Source organism: Hemicordylus capensis, chromosome 13 (assembly GCF_027244095.1).
Source record: "Hemicordylus capensis ecotype Gifberg chromosome 13, rHemCap1.1.pri, whole genome shotgun sequence".
NCBI classification, from domain to species: domain Eukaryota; kingdom Metazoa; phylum Chordata; class Lepidosauria; order Squamata; family Cordylidae; genus Hemicordylus; species Hemicordylus capensis.
The window spans coordinates 3,264,417-3,286,910 of NC_069669.1; the positions used below are offsets into that span (position 1 = coordinate 3,264,417).

The window sequence follows — 22,494 nt, forward strand, 5'->3', positions numbered from 1 at the left end:
CCTTGGTACTGGCGTGCCTGGGAATGCAGCCCAACGTTCGGCAAGATTAGCGTGTTATTGTCAAGTTACTCAGTAATGCTCCACTGCAGTTTGCCAAGATAAAGTTACATTTAAAGTACAGTGTCAGTACAGTCTGGGCTTTATTCTTGTCAGCCAGATCTTCACATTTGATCGAGTCTGGTTACTCTGAAACATAATCTAATAAATCAAGCTCTCCTGTCTTGGAGATTGTGGCTCAGGAGTGTCGAACAGTGGTTCACAATCTCTGGTCTGTGGGCCTCCACTGGTTTCTGGTGCACTTTTAACTCGTTCCCAAGTCTGTGATTTTGGGAAGAGGAGGGATGGGGGTAGAAAATGCTGAAGATTTGGACGCTTTTGGACCCTTCTGCTTCATGCTGAGGAGGCAGGCCACTTTTGGGTGAAATATCAAAACTGCAAGGCGGCTTGCCTCATCAGCAGTAGAGATTCTAAGGAAGGGAAGGCTGATTAATGGAACCAAGTGGGCAGCTTCAGAGTAGGGAGCAGTTGAGGAGCCAGGTACTTTGCCGCCGTCCTGCTAAAGACGCTGCTTGCAATGTGTGAGGGCTTGGCTGCAGCTGGCCCTCAGTCTAACCATCTGTGGCCACCCAGATAAGATCTTAGGCTTGTGTGTGACTGGTTCCACTCCCAGTCACTATGAACCCTCTGGATCAGGTCGTTATTTCGGTCTTTGACCAGCATAAGGCAAAAGGAGACATAAAAGCTGTGAAATTAGCAACAATTAACATTAAACGCAGTAGGATCTACGCCTAGAGAGTGGGGGCAATTTGGATGCAAATACTCACTGAACAGCCGTAGTCTGCCTTGCTAGTTCAGAGACGCAGGGTTCATTCTGCAGGCGGCTAGGAACATTAAGCCCTCACCACTTCCTGTTGTCTCCCCCAGTATGCATTTTAAGCTCCTCCGAGAGAGGCCTGGCTAAAACACAACCGTCACTCCTGAAATGAAATGGGTTTTTTAAAACAGTTTTTCTAATACGAAGCTATTGAATGGTTCTCCACTGCTTGTTGTAAAGTCTTGGATTAAATTACAATGCTCTTCTTTCAAACAGCTGTTTTATAGTTCATGTTCTTACCCCACCTGTGACCCTTAAACAGGGGGCTTATACAGTCATAAGACTGAAGGGTGGGTGTTTTTCTGTTTTTCTTTTCATGTTTTGGCTTGTCTTTTTCCCCTGTAGTGACCTTTGCTTCCTTTTTCCACAGGCGCCTGGGAGTGGAGATGGGCAAAGTTCAGGTTTACCAGGAGCCAAACAGAGGCAAGTGTTTCTTTCTTGAGGTCTTTCACTTGGGAGCAGTTGTTTCCTTAAACATCTTCCCCTACAACAGGGCTGTTTAACTTTGGCCATCCTGGAGATGTTGACCTACAACTCCCATAATCCCTGGCTATGGGCCACTGTGGCTGGAGATTATGGGAGTTGTAGTCCAAAAACAGCGGGAGGGCCAAAGTTGAGCATCCCTGCCCTACAACCTACTCCCCTACTCTTTCAGCTAGGATTGGGATCCCTTTGTCCCTGAGCCAGCTCTTGCAATGTTTTGTCATTCACGGTGCGGGCAAGGGGGCCCTCTGGCATTCTCTCCTCCCTCGCTGTGTTACCAATAACCAGGGCAGTGCATTTCTCCTGTCATCCTGCCCTTGCAGTGTGGGGACCAGCTGTGTGAAAATAGCAGCGTTGCCACAAACTCTGCCCACGTTGCATGGTGCAGTGATGCTGCAGCTTTTGTGTAAGGCATGTAATGGCTTGCTGGGCCAGCCCAAGGGGCCCGTAGAGGCTGGATCTGGTTTCCAGCCTGGGGGAGGGGGATAACAGAAGAGGAGGCCTCAGTCGTGCAATTCAAGGTGGCTTATCGTAGGCCCCATGTGTCTGGAGCACCGATGGAGCCAAGCAGCCTTCTTTGTGATCTTAAAGTAAGGGCTCACTGCCTTCGTGTTTCCAGACTCCGTTTCAAGGGCTGTTCTTAGTTTTTAACCCCGCTGGATGTCGTGGGACGAGGTTAGCTCAGGAGCAGCCTGCTCTCACGTGAGATTGCGCTGTGCTCTCCTGCGCCCTTGTGCAAAGTCAGGCGGGCAAACGCATGAGAAGGGGCCTTCCTGGTGGTGATGGACCGCTGGCATTTTGCTAGTGAATACCACTAGATCTCCCTTAGCCCTAAATAATTAAATAAATAAAATACTTGGTACACAATGTTTTTGAAGAGTTTTGTCACCAGGGGAGTGGAGGGAGCCACTAAAAATGCATTTTTGACCCAAGCATAATGTTTCAAAGTACTTGCCATGTGGTTCAAGGGTGGTCACGTGGCAGGTCTTTCTCTTCCATTCCTCATTCCCAGCAACCTTCATGGAGGATGTGGGGATTTCATGGTGCCAATACCTGGAGCCACTGCAGCTGTGGCAAAGAGATCATTTTTTTTGGTGACACCCCTGTAGCAATTCTGTTCCAGCTTAAATTATGGGAAATTGCAGTATTACCTGCTTGTCTATCTGAGATGGCTTCCACTGTGGTTTCATCTGTAGATGGAAGATTGGCTGATTTGCTGAGCGTATGTTTGTGTGTTTTGGCAGAAACCAGGGTGCAGATTCAAGAGTCTGTAAGAGGAAAAGACGTCTTTATCATCCAGACCGTTTCAAAGTGAGTAGAAAATGTGCTTTGCGTGTACTCATCATTGCAGAGAAACAATTTTGGTAGTGCAGAGCAGATACATTTCATTTGTACTCCTTTTAACCCTTTTCGATATTCAGATGTCTGCAGCCTTTTGCTGTGTACTGCCCATTAAAGCTGTGCAAACCTTCCGGAATCTATTTGGCTTCAGCCCAACTTGGTCTGAATTAAAGCGCCATCTCATTGGGCTTCAAGTGGGACCAAAGTAGATTGAAGGCTTTGGTCCAAAACAAAGCAGGACTCCCTCCCTAGTTCCGAATTGAGTAGGATTCTCTGAAGCCCATATGGAAGAAGTCCCAACCCAGAAATTCCCAGGGAAGCTGCTGCTCTCAATGCAATGTTTTAAAGTTGTATTTGTTTGGAGAAAGTTGTTTATAGTGGAGTACAGAATGATGTTGGCTTAACATGTAGGCACCTAAAGCTCATCGGTGGCTGAAGCTTTGATCAAAGTAGCTGTACTCAAGCCAGACACTGGAATGGTTATTTTAAGCCTCTAACTAGGATAAAAATAGCTCATGGATACATTGCTTGTTATATATTCTGATTCGTATCTTGCTCTGTACTGATTCCTATTGGTTTCTCTTTGCACTCCCCTGGCCTGTTTTTGCTTTAGGGAAGAGGGAGGCGGTCTGGTCTGGTCGCTGCATTGCTCTGCAGCAGAGCTTGGCCAAGGGCAGGGTTGGGCTGGTGACAATGTCCAACTCCACTCCTAGCCAGATGCCTATAGCAGAAGAAAGACAACCTGTTGCTGGACGCCCTAGTGGAGTCATGGCCTTCCTTTCCTCTCTAGCGGGTGCATACAAGCCAGAGGTGTAAAGTGAGCGAGAGACAGAGCCTCACGCTGCTTTTAAAATGTTAAATGGAAATGGTATCTCTTTAACTGCTTGAACAATGTAATAGATTTTTCTAATTCTGATTTCTAAAATAGAAGTAATCCTTCAAACAAGTCACCAAATATGGTGCAGCAGTTTTCCTGGGAATTTCTGGGCAATGGTTTTCTACTCCCAACTTCCTTCTCCGATGGATGAAGGGCTTCATGTTTAAATCTGTCAGAGGCGAGATTTATTTTGGACCCTGGATACCCAGCTGGAGCCTCCTTGTTGCAGGGATGTGAATACGACCGTCATGGAACTCCTGATCATGGTATATGCCTGCAAAACGTCTTGTGCCAAAAGCATTATTGGCGTGGTCCCCTACTTCCCCTACAGCAAGCAGTGCAAGATGAGGAAAAGGGGCTCCATCGTCTCCAAACTGCTGGCATCGATGATGTGCAAGGCTGGTAAGAATGTAGAGCAGGGAGCTGTTCTTAAGAATAAAATGTATAGGATAAAAATTTCCTCAATCAAAGCTGTTCTAGAAGTATGTTTTAATATCTGCCACAACTATTCAATGATAAGCAAAACCACAGTTGAAGAGGCACTGAAGTTGCAGTTCTCTTGGTCTGTCAATGGAGGACAGGTCTGTCAGTGGCTAGTAGTCCTGACCTGATGCCTGCACGCAACCTCCAGATACTGAGAGGGGGTGCCTCTGAATACCAGTGGCAGGGGAGCAACAGCAGGAGAGAGGGCATGCCCCCATCCCCTGCCTGTGGGCTTCCCAGAGGCATCTGGTGGGCCACTGTAGGAAACGGGACGTTGGCCTTGGAAGACCTTGAGCCTGATCCAGCGAGGTCGTTCTTATGTTGGTTTCCCCAAAGGTCTAACTCATCTGATCACCATGGATTTGCATCAAAAAGAAATCCAAGGGTTCTTCAATGTCCCAGTCGACAACCTGAGAGCATCTCCATTCCTACTACAGTACATCCAAGAAGAGGTGAGCAAAGCAAGAGGGATGGTCAGGGATGCACTTAGAATTAGAATGAGTAATTAGAATTAGAATGAGTTGCAATCCAGAAATGCAAGTTTTGGGTGGTATAAAAATATGTTAATAATAATAATACCTACTATTTTGATAGTCCATCTGGCTTTAGAATTCTGCATCTGAGCCCTACAACTGGGGTTTCTAACTGTGGGTCTCCAGATGTTTCTGGACTACAATTCCCATCATCCCCAGCCACAGGGGCCTTTGTATAAACTCTGTAGATCCAAGCCTTGCATTGAATGTTCTCTAGTGGGGAAAGGGACTGGGTACGTACCTAATGTAAAGGGAGAAAGTGGTGTTTCTGTTTTGTGTTGGGAGTTTGTTGTTCCTATGCTGTACTGTATCTTGAAAGTTTCTGCTGCACATTTGAGGGTTTTAACAGTGTTGCGTGTCTCTTTAGATTCCAGACTATAGGAATGCTGTGATTGTGGCCAAATCTCCTGCGTCTGCAAAGAGGTGGGTAGTCATTTTTGCTGTCTGGAACCATGTCATGGTACAACAAGTAACTAATTTTTACTTTTGTAGCTTGCATTGTAGATTGTTTGCTGTGTAGTATGTGAAATGGCCTTTTGTCTGTCTTGGGACTGAAGGCTAGAAGAATGCAAGATGGTACTGAGAATGGATTATTCCATTAATCTCTCCATACTTGCCCAAAGAGGTTGCTTTTGAGCAGAATAGGGAAACCAAAATGATCAAGGGGCTGGGGCAACTCCCCTATGAGAAAACTACAATGTTTGGGCCTTTTCAGTTTAGAAAGGAGGTGAGGTAAGGGGAGAGGACATGATAGAGGTGTATAAAATTATGCATGGTGTGGGTCAAGTGGATAGAGACAAGAAGTTTTTGCTCCCTTTCTCATAGTATTAGAACCCCGGGGGCCCTCCACTGAAGCTCAGTGTTGGGAGATTTAGGACAGACAATAGGAAGTACCTTTTCACACAACTTGTAGTTAAACCATGCTGCCACAGTCTTAAAAGGGGATCAGACAGATTCATGGAGGGCAAGGCTATCAATGGCTGGTAGTCTGGATAGCTGTAATTTTCCATCAGGATCAGAGGTGGCATGCCCCTGAAACCCAGGTGCTGGGGAACACCAAGGGGAGGCGTCCCTCCCCCCAACTTGTGGGATTCTCAGACGCACCTGGTTTGTGTGAAGCAGGATGCTGGACTGGATGGGCCTTTGGCCTGATCCTGCAGGTCTTTTTCTTATGTTATTATGAATAAGAGTCCTGGGATAGGAATGCCGTCTTGCCTCCTGCGCTTTATTGCTTGCTTGTGTCTGTTTGACTTTTTGCACGATGACGAGCCTCGTAATTAGCGCTGCTGTCTTGCCCTGGTCCGCAGGGCGCAATCCTTTGCCGAGCGCTTGAGGCTGGGGATTGCTGTGATACACGGAGAGGCTCAAGATGCAGAGTCTGACTTGGTGGATGGCCGGCACTCCCCTCCAACCGCCAAGAGCGTCGCTGCCATTCATCCCAGCTTAGAGATTCCCAGTAAGTAACCTTGTGTGAGGGCGTCTCTGCTGATCTGGGTAGATCACATGGATTGTCTGCCAGAAAATGTCACTGCTTCTGTCTCTGCTATGCATTTATCCTTTTAGAAAGAGTGAGGGAAATCTGTCAGCATTTGACTTCTTTCCCCCACACCCAGTTCCACTTATGGAGGATGCAGACTTGAAGTCCTCTGCGGTGTAATCACCATGATCTGTGCATGAGACACCAGGAGGGCTCACTACACAGTGCACTACAGCCATTCGGAATGTATACTGGGCATTCGGGATGTGCATAAACCGGTTTGGCAGTCCTTTTATGGACCACCAAACTGGTTTGGAGGTCTGGCGTTCAGACAGTTCAGCGGTGGGGTGGGTACCTTTAAGGAGCAGGGACCACCTAAAAGGGAAATAGTTAAAGCTTTTATACTATCTTGTAGATAAGGTGAAGAATGCCAAGAGGTGAAAGATTTATGATGCATTCTCCTCCCCCCTCTTTTATTTAGTGCTGATTCCAAAAGAGAAACCTCCCATCACAGTTGTTGGAGATGTAGGCGGAAGGATAGCCATCATCGTGGTATGTAGCTGTCTTGATGCAGTAACCTGGGGATTTTGAACAGCCTTTAATGTTTGAAGGACGCATGTTGGGTAGCAGTGTATCATGAATGGTTCCGTTCTGAGGTGTGTGTGGGTTTTTTCTTCTTAAGGAATCCAAGGGCAGAAGTCCAGTTAGATGCCACTTTGATCCTGGGTTTCAGTAATAACCCCTTGATTCAGAAAAACCGAAACCTTATCAAGGCAGTTCTGAATGTAACTCTCTGGTTTGAATTGAAACTATTCTCACTTCCTTAGCCTGAAATTACAGGACTCTTTGAGCGATGGTGTTTCGCAATACCAAGCAAGGCAATTTGAGAACTTTTATCCTGGCCATGTAGCCTCATTCCTGCTGCTGGAGTGAGGCAATTTTAATAGAGGAACACTTATGGACAGGTTTCATACTTCCATCTTATATACAATCTGTTGACACTTCAGAGCCAATTCATGTTTTACGTCTTGAAATCAGGTGCCAAAGGTATCACAGCTACAAATGGCAAAATATGAGTGGGGTAAAAACATGCATGAATCCTGCACAATTAAGAGGCCATATTTGTTTCCCATATATCCAGAAGCAGCATTTGGGAAAAGATCATGTCCCAAGCATCTTGTGTTTAGTGCAGGAAAACTCAGCCATGACATTGCACCTATGTTTTGTCATTTTAAACTATGCTGCTTTTGTATCGGAGTTTGAGGTGTAAAATGGCTCTTAGGTCCTAAAAGGTTTGGTAGTAATTGGGCTGAAGATGCTGTTGCATAGGAAGAGGTTGTAGGTTACATTTGTCTGGCGTAGCTGTCACCAGTTCTGGTGACAATTGAACACCAGTTCTGTCTTCATTCGGGACATCTCTCAGGTTTGCTGGAAGCCAAAATTCCAGCTGTTGATTCCAACATTCTGTCTACATTCATAATTAAAATGATCAAAAGTCTTCTAGTAGAAGGAGAGAGATATAATTGTTTGCTTTAATGAGCCAGGTTTGTTTTAACAAGGCTGCCTTTTCACTGTACCAGTCTTCTGGTTCAAAGTGAACATTTTCAGCAACATGTGATTGCTGATAATTGTTCTCTACCCCAGGAGTTTTTTTGCTGAGCTGCTAATCCAGTGCATCCATCTGGTGTGCACTCAAACAACTGCTGCTTTTTATGATAAAGCAACCTGCCATTTGTACTGCCTAGAAAGAGGAGAGTTGAAATTAATCCAGTTTAGCAGATGTTGAAAAAGTTGTGCATTCAGAAAGGGTGAACTTCTTAAAATGTTGATGCAGGAGAAGCCGACTTTCGTATTTTGAAAGTTTGGGCAAGACAGTTTTGGAGTGAATAACTTCCCATGGAATGGTGTAAATTGGTTTCTGGGCCAGCAAGGCTTTCTAAAAGCAAATATTTTCTGTGCCTCGTTAAGCTTCTTAAGATCCTAAAATTAAAACACTCCTGGTATGCCTGTGGGAATCAGCATGGTCATTTTGTTAGTTTTTTCTGTGATCTGCTATGAAGCTTCCAAAGGAGTTTTGAACTTCTTTGGTGGAAGTAACTAGAGTCGCTCATACGATCATTCACTGGGTAGGACAAGCATCCTACAAGCTTTAGAGGGAGCCTGACCCCAAAAGGGCCTTCCTTTTCTCTTCTGTGGCTTCTTGGCTAACTCTTCCATGTCCTCTTGGGCAGGATGACATCATAGATGACGTCGACAGCTTCCTTGCCGCTGCCGAGACACTCAAAGAAAGAGGCGCCTACAAGATTTTTGTAATGGCCACCCACGGGCTCCTTTCCTCGGATGCTCCCAGGTTGATAGAGGAGTCTGCAATCGATGAGGTAAGCAGCACTGGGCTCATTCCCAGGTGATCACTTTGTTTCTGAAATAAGTGTCATCAGAAGGGTGCATGCTTAGAAGGAGCTCCATTGAAGCTGGGGGCATTTCCTCCCTTATGGTGTTTGCCATTGTTATGTCATTCCTCTGGTAAGCCATCCAACGGAGCTTACTAAATTGTTCTGCTTAATCTCATGGTGCAAAAGAGCAACATGCAGTAAGAAAGGTTGTTATCCTTTTTGGGATCTGTCTTGAGGAACTTGCAACTTCTGAATTCTGTGCTCACTTTTCTCTCTGCTTCACTTTCCAGGTGGTGGTCACCAACACGATTCCTCACGAGATACAAAAACTCCAGTGCCCCAAAATTAAGACTGTGGATATTAGCATGATCCTCTCAGAAGCCATCCGCCGAATCCACAATGGGGAGTCGATGTCATACCTTTTCAGGAATATAGGCTTGGATGATTGATCCCTCCTTCCAGGCTTTAAACGATGATAATTTCAGGGGCCAAACTGGACATGTACAGAAATGTGAAGCGTTTGTGGCTTAAACTTTGTATTTCGATGGAACCCATTACTGTTTAGTTGCTTCCCTCCCCACCTCGCTGCCCCCACAGTGGTTTAAATTTAGTAGATGAAATTTCCAGAGCTATTTTTTCTTTGCCATTTTTTGAGAAAAATTGACTTTAACAAAAAGAACAAAAAAAAAATTGAAAAAAATTCTTGTTGTCATTAGGCTAGCTGCATTCTTTATTAATGGTGGAATCCTCTGGGAAGTTCTCCTCCTGCACAAGTCTTGTATGAAAGAAACTGTAGTTTACACTCCAGCTGCACGGTCTTGGAAGAACAGCTTTGTCTCCCGGGGCTGATTCCATCGGTGGATTAGCTCTTTGGGTCAGATGCTTAGGCCCCTCTCATAAATACTTGTTTTTTCTAGATCTCCATCTGCCTGTAAACGGGGGGGTTCCCAGCCTGGGGTAAAACTTGCTTGTAAGTGAAAACTAGCCCTGCGTCCTGTGGAACTCCTCAACCACAAAAGCAAATGAGGCCTTCTGCCTTGCTCTTGAGCAACTGCTGTTCATTTCAGGGAGGCTGGCACAAGAGAATTTCCCAGAGGATTGGGCCCTAAGAATACAACTCGCGCACACAGAAGGTTGAAGATCGTGACTCTTTCACGTGACATTCCTGTTTTCCAGAACAGCTTGCTTACAAGTGCTTTAAAGGGTTAATTTAAAAAAAATGTAGCTACTGTATAAAATTTGCATCTGAGAAGCCAAAAAAGAAAAAGTTGCACTGTTGTACGCAGTTCAGTGACATTTTTTTTGTAGAAGTGCTTTTATAGGAAAAGCATATGAAATATGCACCGGTATTTATTTTCTGCCGCAAGAATAAAAGGTTTTTGTTTTTGTGTGAGCTTTTTAGGAAACGTTTATTCAGCAGTGGTGCTGTGTTTCTTATCTGCACAAGGTGTGTTTGTGGGGCAGGGGGATAGTGATGAGAGAACAGGTAGCTAGTCGGGTCGCTTGGTGAATTCTTTGAACCCTGTTGAAGCTTAGACCAGGGACCCACAATGTAGGCTTTGCTCACTAGCCAGCCAGTATTTGTGATTGCTGCCAATCCCCTTTCTTCTTTTAGATCCTTGTCTAGCACACAGGCAGGTTTTAGGAGATAAACAGGCCCTTTGTCATTTGCACTGGGATATGGAGATAAGAATCAGTAGGAACCCTCTGCTACTGCCCAGAAAGGATTCAGACTGTTTCTTAGCTACTCCAAAATGGCTGTGGAAATGAGACCTCTGTTGAGGAGATCTGTGTGGTGCTGGGTGTCCTCCTTGGTTAGTCAGTACACTATAGCAGCTCATCTCTGTATAACCAAAAGACCCACAGAAGTTAAAGGAAGTTCCTTGATGGAGAGGAGAGCTGATCTTGTGGGTAGCGGGCATGACTTGTCCCCTTAGCTAAGCAGGGGCCACCCTGGTTCCATATGAACGGGAGGCTAGAAGTGTGAGCACTGTGAGATATTCCCCTCAGGGGATGGAGCCGCTCTGGGAAGAGCAGAAGGTTTCAAGTTCCCTCCCTGGCAGCAGCATCTCCAAGATAGGGCTAAGAGAGATTCCTGCCTGCAACCTTGGAGAAGCTGCTGCCACTCCGTGAAGACAATACTGAGCTATATAGACTCAGTATATGGCAGCTTCCTGTGTTCCTAACTAACCTCTGCTACTGTCCTGAGTTGTGTGGAGCTGGTTGGTTTTTTCAAACCAGGAACACTGAACTTTTCCCAGATGGAATTCTGTCTGAGAATGCCTTTGAGAGGCGTGGGATTCCTCAGTAGGTTTCTAGGGAGCACTCTGGAGAGAGCCACCATCCGATGCACCAGAGCAGGGGTTTCCAACTTTTGGTACTGTCGTTGTGCCTGAACTATAGCTCCCATCACCCCCAGCTACAATTTATTGTGGCTGAGGATGATGGGATTTGTAGTTCAGCCACGTCTGCAGTACCACAAGTTGGGAAACCAGCACTGGATAATCTGTGGCCTCTGTTCACTCACAGAAGTATTTCCATGTTATGCTGCACAACACTGAATGACCCCACTCCTTAGAGCTAACCCTAGATGAAAAGGGGATGGGTTGTATTTGTGATGAGTTTTCAGCTCCTTTACCAACTCCCTGACACCTGTTTTATCCAAGAAACTCTCCCTCTGCTAGGGTTCATGCTTGTGTGCCATGACTGAATAATGTTGCAAGACAGGGCTCTGGCATTGTGGAGAATTTTTCAGAAGAGGGCCCTACTGCCTGCCCAAAGGAGGATGTCCTTTAGAGTGAGATGCCTCCTTGCCCGAATAAACCCAGGGGCAAGGCCTCACTTTGCAGCTGAAGCCGGCTCTCTCTCTCTCTCCTTCACCAGGGAGAGTCAGACAAACTGTGAAGGAGACAAAACTTTTCCTCAAAAGAGCTCAGAATCCAGGAGCTCTATAAAAGACGTTGCCTTGAAGCGTGTAGAACTGGTAGGATAGTTCTACCTCTTGTTATCAGCTGAGCTTATTCTGCCCGCTCCCAGAAGCCTCCCTGGTTGCAACTGCATTTCCAGGCTCGGAAATGCTTTTGCTATGCTCAGGAGCTGCACCACAATGTGAGCTCCCAGTTTGTTATACATGGGGACAAGTTGCTTTGTTGGCAGTGGACTGCTTGCCCCTAGATTTGGCTACAGGCCTCACAAATTGGAAAGGGGATTAGTTCCACACTCCTTCTTTCTGTGAGGGGGCCTGACTAAGCAGACTCCAGGACTAGCTACTGCAAGTGTCTGGCATTCAAGATCATTCCAGCCTTGGAATGAAATCTAAACTCCCCTCTTCTTGCAAGAGAGTTAACACCTGTTGTTAATGAAGCACTCAGGCCAGAAAGGCAAGGAAGATAAAACAGACTCCATTATTACAATAGGGATGAGTTGGTGATGTAACTTTGAAGAGGTGCCCATTGAAACTCTTGCTATAATTATTGGGAAGCCCTTCCCAGCACAGGATATTCTTTACACTTGCACACTCCAGTTTTCCTCACAATCAGCCTTGAATGCCATAGGCGATTCACACACATTCCTACCCAGGAAGGACTAAGACACAATGCATTCCGAACAAGTTGTTCTAGTAAGAACTAATCAGCCTACTTTTTTTCACTGTCTCTTCATCAGACGTTCATGTGACTGCCATCTTGAATTGAAACTGATACATCATCACACACCATGCCATTTGGGCATCCCTACGTGTGTCTACAGCTGTAGCAAATTTGGTTCAAATCGATTAGGTGGTTCACAAGTTAACCCACATGCACCTCAAGAGTTTACGCATCCATCATCTTGGATCGAGTAGATGACGTCATCACAAACTATGCTGTTGAGGTCTCCCTATGTGTCCCTACAACTCTACCCAGTTTGGTTCATAGTGGTCCAGGCATTGCGAAGTTGATGGGGAGCACACAGACGGGCACACACACAGAATGCCAGGTGATCTCATAAGCCTACTGAAAAGTAGGCTAAAAGGTTGTCTGGGCTCCCCTATTCGGCAGAGCAGGACAAAACAAATGTGCCCTCAAGGCACGTTTTGGGATATAAGTATCCCTAACTCCATGACCCAGTGTGCTTCCTTGAGTATTTTACACCTGGGATTCCCACTGCCGGATAGGGGCAGTTCTCCCCCTGCTAAGCCGAAGGGAGCTGCCATTTTGAAAAGGTGCCCTTTGGCCCAGTTAGCAGGTGCCACTCAACGAGGCTGACCTTTGTATGCTCATTTATTATTTAGTGAGCAGCTGGCCACTCTGCTTTTCCACACACACAAGTTCCCGCAGTGGTTTGCGTAGCAAAAGCCAGGAGAAGATGGTTCTCTGTCTGCAAGGGGCTCACAGTGTAAAAAGAAACCCAAGGGATACTCCAGCAGCACGGATTGAAGGAATGCTGGTCTCCCTGCTCAATAAAAAGGGCCACCATCTAAATTAGGGGCCTCTGACTAGGTTTTTAGAGCCTGCATGCAAGCAGGTTTAGGGCAGGAAAGGAAGAACCGCCCGCCCCATCTAAAAAGCTGCTTGGGGGGTGTCAAACAGAAGAGTTGCTGCCCCTTTGCAGAAGGTACAGGCTGACCTTTGGATAGAAAGACAGGACTCATATGTAAGGAGGAGAGCTGGTCTTGTGGTGGTAAGCATGAATTGTCCCCTTGGCTAAGCATGGTCTGCCCTGGTTTGCATTTGAATGGGAGATTACATGAGGGAGCACTGTAAGATATTCTCAGGGGATGGGGAAGAGCACTTGCACGCAGAAGGTCCCAGGTTCAATCCCTGCCAGCATCTCCAGATAAGGCAGGGAGAGAGACTCCTGCCTGCAACCTTGGAGAAGCTGCTGCCAGTCTGTGTGGACAAAACTGAGCTGGATGAACCAAGTGTTTGACTCAGTATAAGGCAGCTTGCTACGTTCCCTTGAGGTCATTCATACAATCAAAAACTCTGTTCTACCTGGGTGTGGGAGGTGTGTGTGCTCCCAGTTTTTAGTTGTGTGGAAGCAAGGTAAGAGGAAAACCTGGGCAGAAGTGATTGTGTGGAAGCAAGGGAGGAGGAAAAGCTGCCCAAGTTTTCCTCCTACTTTACTTCCACACAACCGAACATTGGGAGCACACACAGCTCCCAAACTCGGGTGGAACACAGTTTTTGATGGTGTGAATGACCTCTAAGTATGTTTGCTCTTTATTTATTTATTTATTTATTTTACATTTATGTTCCGCTCTTCCTCCAAGGAGCCCAGAGCGGTGCACTACATACTTCAGTTTATCCTCACAACAACCCTGTGAAGTAGGTCAGGCTGAGAGAGAAGCGACTGGCCCAGAGTCACCCAGCAAGTCTCATGGCTGAAGGGGGAGTTGAACTCAAGTCTCCCTGGTCCTAGTCCAGCACTCTAACCACTACACCACGCTGGCTCTACTTGTGTATCCATAGGTGTTCTTAGCCCTGGACTTAAAGGCTGAGGTACTCCACACCCCTGGGGGGGCCTGCATATCCTTCTTCGTCTGTCCTGGGCGGTGCCCCCCCTGGCATGGGGGATGGGCATATATATGAGGGATGGGAATATGTTAAGTTGTGTGGTGAAATGTTTCTGCTAATGCATCGTGGCATAAATAGACCTGTTTTATATGCAAACATTCTTGTGAGTTCTGCTGCTGTTTGCGCCTTCTAGAGCCCAATGTGTTAAGAATACTGCGTGTGTCACAGTGTGTGGGGGGAGGGGGCTCCAAAGCAGGGGATCCTCCAAAGGCCTTTAGGTCCAGGCTCCAAAATGACCTAGGTGCGGCGTTGTGTGCATCATGTCTTACAGTGTTGTGCACCTTTCAAAAGCTTTCATCATCCTTCACTAGAACTACTTGAGGGAGAGCTACTTATGTCCTCCTGGGACCTCTTGCCCTTGCTTAAGATGTGCACTTCGAATGTCTTTTCAACAGGAAGCCTGCCGAAATCACTCTCTGTTTTAAACCCCCTTGCCCTGCAGCAGCTGAGCCATGGGAGAACACAAAGAGAATGTGCCCAAAGCCCTGGGTTAGAATTTAAACGCTTCCCTCCGCCGAGTGGGTCTAAAGTGTCAAAGAAACACCATGCCCCCCCCCCAGAGTTATTAACTCAAGCTGTGTGACTTCTTAAGGAAAGGGCTGACACATTAACAAAGAGTGTCAGCATTTGCAAAGAAGGCAAGTCGCTCACAAGAGGACAATCTCTACAGAGCTGAAATGGGGAAGTGTGGAAAGTCCAAAGGTGCTGGACAGAAATCTGTGGTGGTGTGTAAAACAGAAAAGCAAGTGGTGTTTGGGATTTTAGGATTTTTAAGGCTTTTGTTTTGTTTTGTTTTAAAGACATCATTCTACATGGTTCGCATTATTTATAAATTCAAGATCCAAGTTACAGCATTAAGGTTTGCAGTATGTCCATTACAACAGCCAGGACATACTTCACAGAGAACTAAACATAAAACTATACTATATTTAGTTATTATTTATTTATCTATCATATTTATCTATCATATTTCTGTACCACTTGATATAGACATCTCTAGGCGGTGTACAAAGTTAAAACATAAGAAATGTAAACAGTATAAACAGTTCAAATTCATTTAAAAAATAAAACAATCTCAGTAGATAAACATATATTAAAATTGGGAAAACAGGTACTTCTTGAAGGTCTTTCTAAAAGCAAGCAGAGAAGGAAATGCTCTTATTTCAACAGAGAGCACATTCCAGAGCCCTGAGGCAGTCACAGAAAAGGCTCGGTCTCGAGTCGCCACCAAACGAGCCAGCAGAAACCCTAACTGGACGTCTCCAGATGATCTGAATAGGCAACAGGGTTCGTGACAGAGAAGGCGCTCTCTTAAGTACCCAGGACCCAAGCCATTCATTGAGGGCTTTATAGGTAATAACCAGCACTTTGTATTTTGTTTGGAAACATATGTGTATGTATTCAGTTTGGAAACTATATGATCCATACAATGCATATATATATGGCTGTATAAGGTTCAAAAACACCATCAAATTATATCATATGTGCCACAGAGAAGGAGCTTAGATACAGTGCAGAAAAATTCCAAAGTATTTCAAGCTACTGATGGCAGCATAAGTCCTTCCACTCCCACCAATTTTGCCAGCTTTAACAAGGGGTCCTCTCTTTCTCAAATTCTGCTAATTCCTGGATTTGTCTATAAAGAAAATACACAGACCCTTTAGTCTCTGCTGGTTTTTCTGCATAAGTGGGGTGTTTTTTAATTGCACATTGGGGTTGAAAGTGGATTCCAGTTCTGAACTGGGGTGTGTGTGTGTGTGTGTGAGAGAGAGAGAGAGGGTACCTTTTTCTGTTCCCCTCTTTAATGCCTGTGTTGGATTAGTGACCCACAGGTCTTTGCACAAAGCTACGTAGCACGCTACGCTCAGGCGAGGGTCAATGTTCAGCTATGGGGCAGTCAGACGGTTGGGAAGGGGACAGAAGGTGGAACACAAGAGCCCACCTTCAAAGTGTTAATTAACCATGTGTTAGCTTCTGACATTTAGCTGAAAGGGGAGCAGGCCCAGAGCAGAGTTAACCACTTGCAGAGTTAAGAATGCACTGCTCCCTGGTTGTTTAATGATCAATTCCTTGATTCCCGGCAAGTCACTCAAAATGATCACATAAAAGACTGTCTTGCCGTAATCTTTGGGTCATTCTCGGAGCTGGGCCAGGACGGGACGGCCATGGAGAGCGATTCCCATGCCAGATTGTCCACTCCAACACCACAGTTCACTGTCTCTGATGTGGTCGTTGTGGTGGTGTATTTTGTCTTAAACTTGGCTGTAGGAGTGTGGGTAAGTTGGCCCCCTTATTGAAGATGTAAGCTTAATTGGACAATTAATCCACTACAGCAGGGGTTCCCAGCCTCAGGTCTCCAGATGTTGCTGGACTACAACTCCCATCAGCCAAAGGCCATTGTGGCAGGGGATGATGGGATTTGTAGTCCAGCCACATTTGGAGACCCGAGGCTTGGAACCCCTGCTTTGTTGTATCCTTTTGTATCCTTGTTGTATCCAGTTGTATCCTTTGGATTGTGTCCCCTTAATTAGTTGTCGATTTTTATTTCTTAGACTTCATGCAGGGCAAACAGGAACACAGTAAGCGGTTACTTTTTAGCTGGGAGAAACATCGCATGGTGGCCAGTAAGTAGATATTTATTTCCCTTTTTGGGGGTGCTCACTCAGGCTTAATGTAAGGGTTGGAGTCGGGATTTTTAAAAAATTGGTTTAAAATACAAATGTTCTTGAAATATAGTTAGGTTTTAAGTCTGACTCAGTAGAAGAAAGCTTCATAGGTTTAGGGGAAGGACTTCAAATTAATAGGAGAACATCTGCTTTGCATGCTGAAGGTCCCAGTTCAGTCCCCAGAAGCACCGTCTCCAGGTAGGGATGGGGAAGATTCCCATCTGAAACCCTGGAGAGCTGCTGCCAGTCAGAGTAGACAATACTGAGCTAGATTCTCATTTGACTCAGCAGAAGGCAGCTACCTTACTATGTCCTCATAGCATCTTCTGTTTTTGACCCACAGATTGGAGCATCCTTGTTTGCCAGTAGTGAAGGATCAGGCCTCTTCATTGGGTTGGCCGGCACCGCAGCTGCAGGGGGCGTAGCCGTGGCTGGATTTGAGTGGAATGTAAGGAGTTCCTTTTTGTTTAATGAGCGAATCAATCACTTTGCACCACAATTTTATCCATTATTGATTGATTGATTTGATTTGTATACTGCCCTTCCAAAATGGCTCAGGGCCATTTTAGCTCTTCTGTGCTTTTATGAACCACTTTACTGTGAGGTCAAGTACCACAACTGAGTTATAGTTTTGGGTTGTTGTTTTTTAATAGAGGTGTTTTGACAACTCCCACTTTATATCCCCCCACCTTTTGTGGGGGGGCATTATGTGTAATGCAGCGGTACAACTGAGGTGTGCACAGAAGGTGTCTGAGTTCTGTAATGACCACAACATTAAATTCTGTAACGAGATTAATTTCATTAATCTCAGAGACCCTGAATCCCTCACTAGTGCACTGTTTGCTTCAACTCAAAAACTCCTAGAGATATGGATTTTTTAAAAGAGTGGATATTTAACAGCTCCTTTGCAGCCAAATCAACAGAAAAATAGTTATTATTTATTATAGGGGTTCTCAGACTCGGATCTCCAGATGGAGATCCATCTGGACTACATGGTTGGACTACAACTCTCATCATCCCCAGCCACAATGGGGCTGGGGATGATGGGAGTTGTAGTTCAACAACATCTAGAGAGCCATGCTTGGGAATCTCTACGCAATGAAATGGTTGTAATTTGTGATTGTTTAGCAAAGCACCAAGAGGTCCAATTACGAAGTCGTGCAGAGCCTTATTGTTGCAGTTAGTCAAGAACAAGCATGGAGATTGTCGTGCAATATAAAGTGAATAACATTGACTAGGTTAAGTACATTTGAGATAGGAAAGACCGATCCTAACTATGAGCTACACAGTGAATAGGAGCGGGGAGAGAGAGATGCAACCATCTGCTCTCCAAGGAGAAAGGAAACAGAACTGACTCGCTACAGGAAATACCTGAGGAGTCCAGGCAGGGGTCATAGAGAAGAGGCAAAGCAGGGACAGGTAAGGGGACCCTCACTAACTAACTACCTTTGCTCGCAATGCCACTAGTGGTCATTAGGATAGTTGGAGTGAAAGGTTGATGCACTGGAACTCCATCTGCAGCAGAAATTGGTTTGTGAATGATGCACAGGCCATTCAGAAGCAAGGTCTGGCTGAGATGTAGAACTACAGTTTCATTATTTGGTTTCTCTGGATCTAGGACTAGGACCGGGGAGACCTGAGTTCAAATCCCCATTCAGCCATGATACTAGCTGGGTGACTCTGGGCCAGTCACTTCTCTCTCAGCCTAGCCTACTTCACAGGGTTGTTGTGAAAGAGAAACTTAAATATGTAGTACACCACTCTGGACTCCTTGGAGGAAGAGCGGGATATAAATGTAAAATAATAATAATAATAATAATAATAATAATTTCTTGACTCCCTTTAGGCCACCTATGTGCTTCTGGCACTGGCGTGGGTGTTTGTTCCGGTCTACATCTCTTCAGAGGTAAGTGTACATAGGGCCTAGCCTTTCTCCAAATAATTTTGGAGAAATATTGTTGGGGGTGGGGGCAGGAATCTGCATGAATAGATTCAGCCAGAGTTGGCAATCTAGAACTTTGCTGCCCGGATCATTCACATTTCTTGTCAGTCTCTGACCATGGGAAGTACCTCCTTAAATCCTTGCACTGGCTTCCTTTCCACTCCCAGATCCAGAACAATCTCTTTGTTCCCAAAACCCACTCTGTCCTGGTTTGTCACATTTTAGACTGTAAGCTCCTTGGTGTTTAGGGACCTGTCCTGCTCACTGAGCAAAGAGGCACATTTTAAAAGTGGCGATTCTCTTTATTTAGCGAAGGAGAGCAACTCGCCCCATCCGTCCCCAGCACAACATCCCTGCAGTGGCTGTTGCTGGGGTTTATCTTATGTTTCTTTTTTAGATTGTGAGCCCTTTGGAGACAGGGAACCATTTTATTTATTTATATCAATGTAAAGTGCTTTGGGAACTTTGGTTGAAAAAGCAGTATATAGATATTTGTCATATTCGTATACTTTGTAAAGAGCCATACAACATGATAGGGCTGCATAAATAAAAATTAAACAGACTTCTAAATAATCCACAAATGTTACCATACCCCTGCCCACCGTCCCCAGCTTGCAAACACTCCCTTGCCTGGTCACCGGAAGATGATTCTTACTCGCCATAGGAGAGTGGTTGTTTACAAACCTGGTTTTACAAACAAGTTTCAGCTGGGTTTTTTTTGGCAATCTAGCTTGTGATGCTGCCTTTTTCTCAGTACCTCTTGGGAACCTGCTATTGTTCATTGGTTCTCACTCTTTTTTTCCTTAGATTGTCACCATGCCGGAGTATCTCCAGAGGAGGTTTGGCGGAGAGAGAATCCGGATATATCTTTCGTCCTTGTCTCTGTTGCTTTCCATCTTCACCAAGATATCTGTGAGTGGTTGCTGGCCCATTGGCTGGCAAAATAATATCTATCAATCATGGATGTGATTTGCCCTGAAACATGACTTTTAGATGTTTCTCCTTGGGAAGAACCCTAAAATTCTCTTTGAATTCCAATTTTGCAGTTATTTTGGTGTCAGCTCTAATCTAGTCTAATCACACAGAGCGTAATTAATCTATGGAATTAACTGCCGTAGGGGATATGGTGATGGCCACCAGCTTGGATGGCTATAAGCAGGGCTTAGCCAAATTCATGGAGGACGGTTCTATCAGCGACTACTAGTCCAGATGGCTATAGGCTACCTCCAGGCTCAGAGGCAAGATGCCTCCAAATACCAGTTGCAGGAGAGCAACAGCCTTCCTTTCCTGTTTGTGAGGCTTCCCATGGCATCTGGTGGGCCACTGTGGAGGCTGAACTAGATAGGTCTGATCCAGCAAGGTTGCTTAGGTCCTGAAACTAGTTACAGCTTGACCCCCTTAAGGATGAGGAGTCTAGCAAGTGGGCCCTGGGACAAGAAGTGAAGATGGGTTGCAGTGTTCCCTCTAACGGGGATTCCCAGATGTTGTTGCTCCCAAAATCCCTAAGCAAAAACCATTGCAGCTGGGGATTCTGGGAATTGTAGTCAACAACACCTGGGAATCCCCGTTAGAGGGAAAACTGGCTCCAGGCCCCTCTGCCTTTTTCTTCTCTCCTCTGCCACCCACAATGTCTTTGCTGCAGAAGAACTATATGGACATGGTGAGAAACAAAACATTCTTGGCATGCCCTTTTCTTGCTCCGGTGCAAATATCATCACACTCCCTAACCTCTGCTCAGGAGCCAGAAGCTTGCCACTGAGTCAGGGAGGCAGCAGGCGGACACGGGAGGGGCGAGCAAAGAGCAGTCTGTTTTCCAGCTGGTGAGGTGGGGTGCGGGACTCCCCCATGGATCCAGGGATACTTGTCCATCCTCATTCAATTATAGCTACAACTAGCAATAGCCCCTGACTCTAGCTCAGTGGTAAAGCACTTGCTAGTCACCGCAGACGGTACTGGGCTAGAGACACCGATGGTTGTCCGACTTGTTACACGGCACTTCATATGACTTTTAACATTTTTGTCGACGGTGGTTCTGCTGCAATGCAGCTCTCTCATCAGCAGGGAGAGCTCTTGATCAAGTTGCTGTCCCAGCCAACAATCACATCTTGCAAATTCCTGTTGTTTTTGTCAGAGATTATTCCACATCTGCCTAAATATATGCCCCTGGCACACCTTGGCTTCTTTCTTGGAAACGGTTTTGCAGAACGAATTGGTGATCCCTATCCACCAAGGCAGAGTGACTGTGGTATATAAGAACAACATCTGCCTTACCAGGATCCCTGTTGAAGTGTCTGACTGTATTGAATGTGTGTAGCAGACATGACAACTATGGGCCTATCCTACGTTGTCTCTGGACCGATGCACATTGCTGGTCACACGCTTGATCTGGTCTTTCACTTTTCTTCTTCTTCTTCTTCTTCTTCTTCTTCTTCTTCTTCTTCTTCTTCTTCTTCTTATTATTATTATTATTATTATTATTATTATTATTATTAATTCAATTTCTATACCGCCCTTCCAAAAATGGCTCAGGGTGGTTTACACAGAGAAACAACAAACAAACAAGATGGAACCCTGTCCCCAAAGGGCTCACATTCTAAAAAGAAATATAAGATAAACACCAGCAACAGTCACTGGAGGTACTGTGCTGGGGGTGGATAGGGCCAGTTACTCTCCCCCTGCTAAATAAAGAGAATCACCACGGTAAAAGGTGCCTCTTTGCCCATGTCAATATAATCAGGAGAAAGCATAACCTCCCTAAATGCCTGCCTGGATGCAGTGATGGGCTGGGTGAGGGATAACAAACTGAGACTGGATCCAGATAAGATGAAGGTACTTATTGTGCAGGGTCGGAACTCAGGAGACAATTTTGATCTGCTGATTCTGGATAGGGTCACACTTCCCTGGAAGGAATTGGGAAGTCTGGGGGTACTTCTGGAGCCAAACCTTTCCCTGGTGTCCCAGGTTAAGGCGATGGCCAGAAGTGCTTTCTATCCGCTTCGGCTGATATGCCAACTGCGCCCGTTTCTTGATACCACCTCAGAATAGTGGTACATATGGTGGTAACCTCCAGACTTGACTACTGCAATGCACTCTATGTGGGGCTGCCTTTGTACATAGTCCAGAAACTGTAGTTAGTACAGAATGCGGCAGCCAGTTGGTCTCTGGGTCATCTCAGAGAGACCATATTACTCCTATACTAAAGGAGTTACACTGGCGGCTACCAATAAGTTTCCGGGCAAAATACAAGGTGCTGGACTGTGGTTTTAAATTGCTTTAAGGTCTTTATTTTTAATCAGTTTGATGTTGTTGTAAACCGCCCAGAGACAGAAGTTGGGGCAGTCTACAAATTTGCAAAATATAAATAATTCCAGCCCAATCCAGCCAAAGTGATTTATGTACTTGTTTAGAATCTGTACCTAATATTCCCATTTAAAAAAAAAAAGTATGCTCAAGTTGGCTTACAGTTCTCAGTATAAAGGCTACAATATTTAATACCAAATCAGGGTGGGTAAGCATAATCCCAAATGTTTTCCCAGCCTGCTACCTAAGAAACTTTAAACTGGAGATGCCAAGGATCCAGTCTCTGTAAGGGAATCATCCCTTGCATCATCTTTGAAGATGAGACAATGAGGTAGGTGAGGGCTTAGACCAATATTCTCTGTGTGTGTGTGTGTAATCTGTGGGCAAAGTGAGGGGAGGGAAGGCAGATGCTGAAGGCAGATCTAGGTGAGGAAATGTTGCCTCGTCAGCAGTTCCAGGAAGGATTTAGGCTAGTCACCAGGAGGAATTTCCTAACTACGGTGCTTCCCAGATTACACCCTACAACAGTGTCACTACAGATCTGCTAAGTGTGCTTCCATACTTCCTGTA

At 45.5% G+C, this 22,494-nt stretch overlaps 2 protein-coding genes across 5 annotated transcripts in view; both read left to right on the forward strand.

The window, feature by feature from the left end:
• PRPSAP2 (phosphoribosyl pyrophosphate synthetase associated protein 2) overlaps window positions 1-9,854 on the forward strand; it is a 17,226-nt gene extending 7,372 nt beyond the window's left edge. For 3 of the 4 annotated variants that reach the window (XM_053276255.1, XM_053276254.1, XM_053276256.1), the window contains exons 4-12: window positions 1,245-1,297; window positions 2,602-2,668; window positions 3,805-3,977; window positions 4,395-4,510; window positions 4,959-5,014; window positions 5,899-6,047; window positions 6,550-6,620; window positions 8,300-8,446; window positions 8,752-9,854. In XM_053276255.1, the coding sequence (XP_053132230.1) occupies window positions 1,245-1,297; window positions 2,602-2,668; window positions 3,805-3,977; window positions 4,395-4,510; window positions 4,959-5,014; window positions 5,899-6,047; window positions 6,550-6,620; window positions 8,300-8,446; window positions 8,752-8,910 (991 nt within the window). In that variant the 3' untranslated portion in view covers window positions 8,911-9,854. Of the gene's footprint in view, window positions 1-1,244; window positions 1,298-2,601; window positions 2,669-3,751; window positions 3,978-4,394; window positions 4,511-4,958; window positions 5,015-5,898; window positions 6,048-6,549; window positions 6,621-8,299; window positions 8,447-8,751 lie in introns of those variants that run through there. The other variant, XM_053276257.1, reaches the window with a different exon arrangement.
• An 8,674-nt stretch (window positions 9,855-18,528) lies between these two features.
• The window catches only part of SLC5A10 (solute carrier family 5 member 10), a 73,968-nt gene continuing 70,002 nt past the window's right edge, over window positions 18,529-22,494 (forward strand). The window contains exons 1-2 of the mRNA XM_053277175.1: window positions 18,529-18,588; window positions 19,432-19,536. Of these exons, the coding sequence (XP_053133150.1) occupies window positions 19,441-19,536 (96 nt within the window). The 5' untranslated portion in view covers window positions 18,529-18,588; window positions 19,432-19,440. The remainder of the gene's footprint in view (window positions 18,589-19,431; window positions 19,537-22,494) is intronic.